The following is a 9,424-nucleotide window of genomic DNA, read 5'->3' as shown; positions in this document are numbered from 1 at the left end:
AGTCTCCCACTGTCACCTCAGTCACCTGTCCTGCCCTATTTCCCAAGAGTAGGCCGGGTTTTGTCCCCTTCCCAAGGAGGACCCTCTATGTACTGCTTGAGGAAACTTTCCTGAACAGACTTCACAAATACCACCCCCTCTAAGCCCTTGACGCTATGGCAGACCTCGTCTCTGTTTGGAAAATTAAAATCCCCCACTGTGACAACCCTACTGCTCCTGCAAGTCTCCCTTATCTCCCTGTATATTTGTTTGTCTAATTCCTGTTGACTATTTGGGGGCCTGTGGTACAACCCCAATAACATCACCACCCCCTTCCTATGTCTTAGCTCCACCCACTTGCCCTCCACGGTTGACCCTTCAGTTATTTCATCTCTGATTACTGCTGTGTTACGCAGCTTAAACAAAAACACAACTCCCCCTTCCCCCTCCTTCCACCACCTTAATTCTGACTAGATAGTGCCTTCTGGCTGCTCCCCCTCCCACTTGAGACCATTCTGCAGCTGCTCCGAGACATCAAACACACAAGTTTCATTAACCCTCACTACTTCATTAAAAACTCACCCAAGTTAATATTATCTCGGACGTGACCCTAGAAATAGTAGAAGCATCGGTGATCCTTTTCCAGCATTCTCTCGACTCTAGAGGAGTTGCAATGTACTGGAGGGTAGCTAATGTAACCCCACTCCTTTTGAAAAAAAGGAGGGAGAGAGAAAGGGGGGAATTGTAGGCTGGATAGCCTGACATTGGTTGTAAGGAAAATGTTGGAGTCAATCGTTAAGAAAGTAAGAGGTGAGCATTTAAAAGGTGATGACAGAATCTGTCTTGGTCAGTATGGATTCACTAAAGGGAAATCATGTTTGGCAAATCTTCTGAATTTTGTTTGAGGTTGTGACCAGTAGAGTGGGCAGGGGTGAATCAGCAACATTGTGTACTTGACATTTCAAATGGCTTTTGACAAGGTTCCGTGCAAGAGTTTAGTAAGGAAATTAAAGCTCATGGTATCGGAGGTAGTGTATCGACGTGGATGGAGAGCTGGTTGTCAGACAGGAAGCAGAGTGCTGGAGTAAATGGGTCCTTTTCAGAGCGACGGACAGGGATGAGTGAGGTACCACAGGGTTCAGTACTGGGACCCCCTGCTGTTCACAATATACATTAACCATTTGGATGAAGGAATTGAATGCAATATCTTCAAATGTGCGGACCACACTGAGCTGGGTGGCAGTGTGTCCTGTGAGGAGGATGCTAAGCCGTTGCAAGGTGATTTGGGCAGACTGGCTGAATGGGCAAATACTTGCCAAACGCAAGTGTGAGTAACTGTGAGGTTTATCACTTTCATCACAAAAACAGGAAGGCAGATTAGGATCTGAATGGTGGCAGTTTAGGAAAAGGTGAGGTGCAGCGAGACCTGGATGTCATGGCGGAACAGTCTCTGAAGGTTGGCACGCAGGTACAGCAGGCAGTGAGGAAAGCTAATGGCATGCTGGCCTTCATAGTGAGAGGATTGGGATATTGGAGTAAAGATGTCTTGCTGCAGTTATACAGGTCTGTAGTGAGACCACACCTTGCGTATTGTGTGCAGTTTTGGTCTCCCAAGTCTGAGGAAGGACATTCCTGTTATGGACGGAGCCCAACGAAGGTTCACCAGACTGATTCCCGGGACAGCAGGACTTACAAATGAGGAAAGATTGGATGGACTGGGCTCGTACTGGCTGGAATTTCGAAGAATGAGGGTGGGATCTCATAGAAACATATCAAATCCTGATGGGACTGGACAGGCTAGATGGGGGATGAATCTCCCCGATGTGGGGGAGGTCCAGGACTAGGGGTCACAGCCTAAGAATAAGGGGTAAAGCAATCAGGACTGAGATGAGAAAGAATTTCTTCATTGAGTTATGAACCTGTGGAATTCTCTCCCACAGGAAGTTGCTGGGGCCAGTTCATTAGACTTATTCAAGTGGGAGCTGGACATGGGCCTTGTGGCTAAAGGAACCAAGGAGAGAAAGTGGGGATGGGAGAGTGAGATTGCGTGAACAGCCAATGGTCATACTGAATGGTGGAGCAGGCTCAAAGGGCTGAATGTTTCTGACTGACATATAACTCCAGACCCACAGCAATGTGGTTGACCCTGAAATGGCCTTGCCATTTGGGAGACAGAAAGGAATGGGACTGGACGTTTCACAGGAAATGTCAATAGCAAGTTCAGCAACCCTGCAAAGTCCTCCTTATCAATATCACGGTGTGAATGCCAAAATTGAGAGAGCTATCTTACAGACGAGTCAAACGACAGGAGTGATATTCTCAGAATCATACCCCCTGAACAATGTCTCAGACACCACCATTACCATCCTGGGTACGTCCTGTCTCATTGATAGGACAACCCAGTACAGAACAGTGGAGTTGGAGGGAGGTGTTGTGGGAGTTCTCAGGGCATCATGTCAAAGAAACCTGCAGATTACAATGCACGACTGCACTCTCCCCAACCCACCTCCCCACTTCTGCTGATGAATCAGTAAATCAATATGCTCGTCACCATTTGGAAGAAGTACTGGGGGTGGCAAGGGCACAGAATATGTGCTGAGTGACTTCAGAGTGGCTTGACCGTGACCATTACTGATCGAGGTGGTCAGATGCCAGACTAGGTTTGCAGCAGGTGGTGAGGGAAAAGCACATTTGACCTCCTCCTTCCCCATCTGCCTGCCACAGCCGCATGTGTCCATTACATAGTCCTTGTTCAGATAAAATCCAACCTTCACATTGATGATACCTTCCAGCATGTTGTGTAACGTGGTAAATGTGCTGAATGAGAAAAATTTATGACAGATCTAGCAATTCAAAAATGTCTATGAGATGCTGTGCAACATCATGGGTTGGCACGGTGGCTCAGTGGTTAGCACTGCTGCCTCACAGCGCCAGGACCCAGTTCAATTCCAGCCTCTGGCAACTGACTGTGTGGAGTTTGCACATTCTCCCCGTGTCTGCGTGGGTTTCCTCCGGGTGCTCCGGTTTCCTCCCATAGTCCAAAGATCTGCAGGTCAGGTGAATTGGCCAAGATAAAGTGTTCAGCGATGTGTAGGTTAGGTGCATTAGTCAGGGGGAAATGTAGACTAGTATGGGAATGGGCCTGGGTGGGTTACTCTTTGGAGGGTCAGTGCAGGCTGGCTGGGCCGAAGGGCCTGTTTCCACACTGTAGGGATTCTATTTCTAATTCTTAAAAAAAATCATGGCCCAACATATCCCCCACTGAACCATTGCCATCAGGCCAAGGGATCAATGGAGAGTGCAGGAGGGCATACCGGGAGCCGCACCTGGCAGACCTGAAGGTGAAGTGTCTACCTGCTGAAGCTACCAAACAGGACTACTTGCACGCCAAACAGCATAAGCAACAAGTGTTAGGACAAAGTGATTCTACAACCAATTATCTGTTCTCGGTACTGCTCTAATTGAGATTGGTGATGGACAATTAACTCACTGGAGGACAGTGCACACATATCCCGATCCTCAATTATACAGGATCAAAAGATAAGTATGAAACATTCAGAACAGTCTTAAGCCAGAAGTGCTAAGTGGATGATCCATCCCAATCTTCTCATGATGTTCCAAGCATCATAGATGCCACTGTTCAGCCAACTTGATTCACTCCACCTATACCAAGGAATGGCTGGAATTACTGGATACTGCAAAGGGTCGGGGACCTGACAAAATTCGGACAGTATTTGTTTTTCGGAACTTGCCAAGCCTGAGCCAAACTATTCCAGTGCAATTCCATCACTGACACCTACCTGACAATGTGAACAATTGCCGTGTACACAAAATGACCACTCCATCTAAAACGTGCGTTACAGATATTCACCAAAGCTCCTTCGACAGTACTTCCATCCGCCCTCAATTATCACAGTTTGACCAAAGGGATCAGGAAAAGTGCTATCAAGCACCACTTCCTGAGCAATACTTGCTCACTCATGCCCAGTCTGGGTTTTGACATGACTGCTCAGCTTCTGAACTCATTACAGACTTGGTTCCAACAAAAATATCTGAATTCCAGAGGTGAGGCAGAAGTGATATCAAGACCATATTTGATCGTGTGGCATTGAGCAGTCCGAGCAAAACTGGAGTTAATGGGAATCTGGGGTTAAAACCTGGCAGAAAGGAAGACAGTGTGGTTCTTCGTTGTCTCTTTGGGATATCTGAATTCTGGGGCCCCCTTGGAGGAGTTCCTCAAGGTAGTGTCCATGTCCCAAACTTCTTCAGCAGCTTCACCAATGACCTCCTCTCTATCAAAAGGTCCAAAGTGGTTTGGTCACTGGTGTTATACAATGGTCAGCACCATTTGCAACTCTTCAGATACTGAAGCAGTCCGTGTCCAAATGCAGAACTGCTAAGTATGCAGGTTTGCACTGACAAATGGGGATTTTCTCTTAACATTCAATGACAGTGTTATCACATTATAATCCACCCACTGTCAATGTCCTAGGGTTTACTATTGACCAGAAAATGAACTGAATAAATATGTGGCTGCAAGAGCAGGTCAAAGGCTCGGAATCCTGCACCAAGTAACTCACCACCTGACTCCCCAAAGCCTGTCCCCCATCTACAAGGCACAAGTCAGGAGTGTAATGATATACCCTCCACTTGCCTGGATGAGTACACGTCCCACAACACTCAAGAACCAGGACAAAGCAGTTTGCTCAGTTGATGAAGAGTCACTTGACCCAAAACATTAACTCTCATTAGTCTCCCCAGATGCTGCCAGATCCGCTGAACCTCTCCAACAATTTCTGCTTTTGTTTCTGATTTACAGCATCTTAGTTCTATCGGTTTTTCTTCTACCATCTTCCATCTAAAACTTGCATTGCAGAAACCCACGAAGATTCCTTAGATGGCACTTTCCAACTCGTGACCACTTCCATCTAGAAGGACAAGAGCAGCAGATATATAGGAACGTCACCACCTGCAAATTCCCTTCCAAGCCATTCACCATCCAGATAAATCCTTTGTTATCCAGAATCCTGGAATTCCTTCACTGGCTGCATTGATCATGTACTGACACCAAATGAGCAGCAGCAGTTCCAGAAGGTAGCTCCCCTCCACCTTCTGAAGGGAAAGTGGGAATAAGCAATCAATGCTGGCCCAGTCAGTGACCGTATGTCCTCTGAATGAGTCCAAAACATCCTGCAGTGGAGCCAACTTGAGAAAGAACATCATTATCCTCTCTTGTTGGGAGTATTTGTTTAGAGTGCCAATCCAACTTTCTTTTTTCTCCATGCTGACCCAGATTCATCTCAAAAGGTACACAATATTTAATGTTTCAGTCTATAGAACTGATGGTGTTGGTAGATGTTGGGCTGCATGTCACCGTTCTGACTTTGGCTGGAGTTTGGTTGACGATGCAGCTTAGTTGGGTGGGATTTCGGTTGAATGTATTTTGTGAGACGGTGATATCCCATGGTTTCCCCTGCTGGGTTTCGGACATTGCAGCCTCAGTTCCATGCTTGGTGAAGAAGCACGTTTTATCAATACACAATAAAGCTTATTTTGAATAAAACGACAGTTCGGCTTGTGTTTAGAAACATAGGAGTGGAAGTAGGCCATCCGGCCATGGATCCCATTTCATATTCAATGTGATCGATCTCAATGGCACACTTCCACTCTCTCTTCATACTCCTTGACACCTTTAGCCTCTTGAACTCCAGACCCAAGTAACCCAATCTGTCATATAAAAACAAATCCTGCCATGCTAGGAATCGGTCTGGTGGAGCATTACTATCCTCCCTCTCTACCATATAATCACTTTTCCTTTGGTAAGGAGACCCAGCTTGCACAAAATCCTCTCCAGTGTGATCTCACCAACAGTACAGCTTGTTTATGTACTCAAGCCCTCTTGCAGTGAAGGCCAGCATGCCACTTGCCTCCATTGCTACTTGGTGCACATGTGTGAGTGATGCACAAGAATCCTCAGGAAACCTATACAATTCTAACAGGATAAAGGCAGAAAGAATGTTCTTAATGAGTGTGGAGCGCAGACCCAGTGGTCACAGTGTAAGGATACTGGGTAGGCCATTTAGGACCAGGATGAGGAGATCTTCCTTCACCCAAAGAGTGGTAAGTCTGTGAAATTCTCTGTACAAGAAGGAGCTGGATGTTGTGTTTGGGGAGAATTGGGAGCTGCGTGCTGAGTTGGATGATCAGCTGTGATCACATTGAATAGCATGGCAGACTCAAAAGAGGTGAATGGCCTACTTTTTTTTAAAAATGTCTCTACAAGAGGCAATTTGTGCAGAGCTTTGCTCATTTGGATCATTTTGTGGTTCGTTCATTTATGCAATGTGAGCTTTTCTGGTAAAGCCAGCAGCTTTTGCTTATCCTTATCTGTCCGTGAGAAGGTGGTCGTGGTGAGCTGTCTTTTTGAACTGCTGCAGTCTGAGCTGATTTGAATGATGGAATATAAGGCACATGGATTGCAGAACCAACACAAAATTCTGCACTCAACCTGGCTGAGCCCAGCATGGTTCAGTACTTCAGACTTGGAGCTCCCATGTGCCAAATTTTGTTCTTGTGATATATTAATTGATCCCTGGATGTGCACAACCTGAGCTCTGTTGTCAAAAACCCTTTCAAAGAAAAGCAGAATTGAAGCATTTTGTTCCTTGTCAAATGAAAATTCCTTTCATTTTAATTTCGCTCTTTCCTTAATCCCCAAGGACCGGAAGATGTTGTCCACTGCCCAACAGATGCTGCAAGACAGTAAAACCAAAATTGAAGTGATCCGTATGCAGATCCGCAAGGCAGTGCAGGCAGATGAGTTGCACCTAGAAGATGAGGATGGCCAAGGTAAGTGGTGGTTAGGCTCTGTGCTCCCAGATACTAGGCTTATTCCAGCAACGAAAGCAGGGTATTCCTGCTGCTGCTGGAGAAAATAAAAACTAAGCCTTGGAAAAACACGAAAGGTCTGGTGGCATCTGTGAAGAAAGAGTCATAAAGGAATTCAAACCTTAGCTCTGTCTCTCCACAAATACTGCCAGACCTACTGAGTTTCCCCAACACTCTTTATTTCAGGAGTTCCCATCATTTCTAAGCTTCATGAGTGAATTCTGTAGTCCTTCTCATTAAAGAAATGAAAGTTTAATAACCATTTAATGTTATTTAGATGAACATATTGGAGATATCTGGAATGTTGCACTTGTGAAACAGTGAAAATGCCAAACCTGTCAGCGTGTTTAGCATTTATCAGAATCTGTTTCATGCTCACGTTCACAATTTTGAAAAGCTTCATGCTCAAAATAAAATGAGCATCAGGCAATTATCTTTGTGGTTAGTCCAGTGAACACAGACAGCTTTGAGTTCAGTGCAGTTACAGTACTGCTCTTGCGACAGATTTCAGATTGACAGGTGGGGACCTACAGCAAAATTACCCAAGTTTGTCTTGTACACAAAAAGCAGGACCAATCGAACCTGGCCCACATGTAATCCGTCTCCTCTCAGTCATCAGGAAAGTGACAGAAGGGGACATCAACAGTACTATCAAGCAGCACTTGCTCAGCAATAACCTGCTCAGTGACACACAGTTTGGGCTCCCCCAAGGTCACTCAGCTCCTGACCTCATCACAGCCTTGGGTCAAACATGGACAAAAGAGCTGAATTCCTGAGGGGAGGGGAGAGGGACAGCCCTTGACATCAAGGCTGTAATCGACCGAGTGTGGCATCAAGGAGCCCTCATGAAACTGGAATCAGTGGGTATCAGGGCAAACTCCCCGCTGGTTAGAGTCATACCTGGAACCTAGGAAGATGGTTGAGGTTGTTGGAGGTCAGTTGTCTCAATTCCAGTGCATCTCTGTAGACGTTCATCAGGGTGCTATTCTGATCCCAAACATCTTCAACTGCTTCAGAAATGACCTTTCCCCTACCTAAGGCCACAAGTGGGAAGGTTCCCTGAAGATTGCTCAACACATCATTCACAACTCCTCAGATACTGAAGCAGTCCATTTCCAAATATAGCAAGACCTAGACATGAACCTTTTAATGGAGAGAAAGTCATGATGATGCAGCTGAAGGTGGTTGCCACAGGCCATCTACTGTGATGCAATGGAGATAATTGGCCACCAACAAACACACACATATATATGTGTTCCTTCTGAGAGATTTCTCCTGCTGCACATGAACTTTGATTTTGCTCGAAGTGCTTAATGGCACAGTTGGTTAAATGTTGCTTTGATGTCAAGGACAGGAACTCTTGTCTTGCTTCTTACGTTCGACTCTTTTTGTTCATGGTTTGGCCAAGGCTGTAGTGACAGGAACTGACTGACCCAGGTGAAACCCCAGCTGAGCACCAGTGAGCAGGTTATTACTGAGCAAGGGCTGCTTTGTTGATGGGCAGTACTCTGGAGTGGATTTGTTGTTGCTTTTGTGAACAGGAATTACCGGGGCTGTTTTCCACATTGACAGTGTTGTACCTGTACTGGAACAGCTTACTAAGGGGCATGGAAAATCCTGAAGCAAAAAGTTTTTTTAGCATTGCAGGCAAAATGTTATCAGGGCGATTACTGCTTTACCTGTAATGTAAACCAAATGAAATATGTGGTGACCATATTTCCTTTCCCTGTGCCATTTCTTTGTTAAGATAGATATTGCTTCTGGTGTAAAATGAGCTTGCAAACTGCTTTCTGTATATTCTCAACTAAAATTCGTGCTCTAACACACAAACAAAAATATAACAAGGACAGAAAAGATTCACTACTCAGCAGGTTTGACAACATGAGCGGAAAGAGAAGGAAATGAGGAGCTTGGCAGGAGTCTTGTTCTGAAAATGGCAATTGACCTTGATCTCTCCGTCTCCCTCGCTCTCTCCCTCGCTCTCTCCCTCGCTCTCTCCCTCTCGCTCTTTCCCTCTCGCTCTTTCCCTCTCGCTCTTTCCCTCTCGCTCTTTCCCTCTCGCTCTTTCCCTCTCGCTCTTTCCCTCTCGCTCTTTCCCTCTCGCTCTTTCCCTCTCGCTCTTTCCCTCTCGCTCTTTCCCTCTCGCTCTTTCCCTCTCGCTCTTTCCCTCTCGCTCTTTCCCTCTCGCTCTTTCCCTCTCGCTCTTTCCCTCTCGCTCTTTCCCTCTCGCTCTTTCCCTCTCGCTCTTTCCCTCTCGCTCTTTCCCTCTCGCTCTTTCCCTCTCGCTCTTTCCCTCTCGCTCTTTCCCTCTCGCTCTTTCCCTCTCGCTCTTTCCCTCTCGCTCTTTCCCTCTCGCTCTTTCCCTCTCGCTCTTTCCCTCTCGCTCTTTCCCTCTCGCTCTTTCCCTCTCGCTCTTTCCCTCTCGCTCTTTCCCTCTCGCTCTTTCCCTCTCGCTCTTTCCCTCTCGCTCTTTCCCTCTCGCTCTTTCCCTCTCGCTCTTTCCCTCTCGCTCTTTCCCTCTCTCTCTTTCCCTCTCTCTCTTTTCCTCTCTCTCTTT

At 46.3% G+C, this 9,424-nt stretch overlaps 1 protein-coding gene across 1 annotated transcript in view; it reads left to right on the top strand.

Annotated features, from left to right (window-relative positions):
• The window catches only part of LOC122552160 (serine/threonine-protein kinase N2-like), a 122,039-nt gene that overhangs the window by 76,912 nt on the left and 35,703 nt on the right, over positions 1–9,424 (top strand). Inside the window, exon 4 of the mRNA XM_043694680.1 lies at positions 6,699–6,828. Within this exon, the coding sequence (XP_043550615.1) occupies positions 6,699–6,828 (130 nt within the window). The remainder of the gene's footprint in view (positions 1–6,698; positions 6,829–9,424) is intronic.

Source organism: Chiloscyllium plagiosum, chromosome 8 (assembly GCF_004010195.1).
Source record: "Chiloscyllium plagiosum isolate BGI_BamShark_2017 chromosome 8, ASM401019v2, whole genome shotgun sequence".
In the NCBI taxonomy this organism is placed as follows: domain Eukaryota; kingdom Metazoa; phylum Chordata; class Chondrichthyes; order Orectolobiformes; family Hemiscylliidae; genus Chiloscyllium; species Chiloscyllium plagiosum.
The sequence above is the reverse complement of the archived record's forward strand: the minus strand, read 5'-3'. Positions and strand labels throughout refer to the sequence as shown.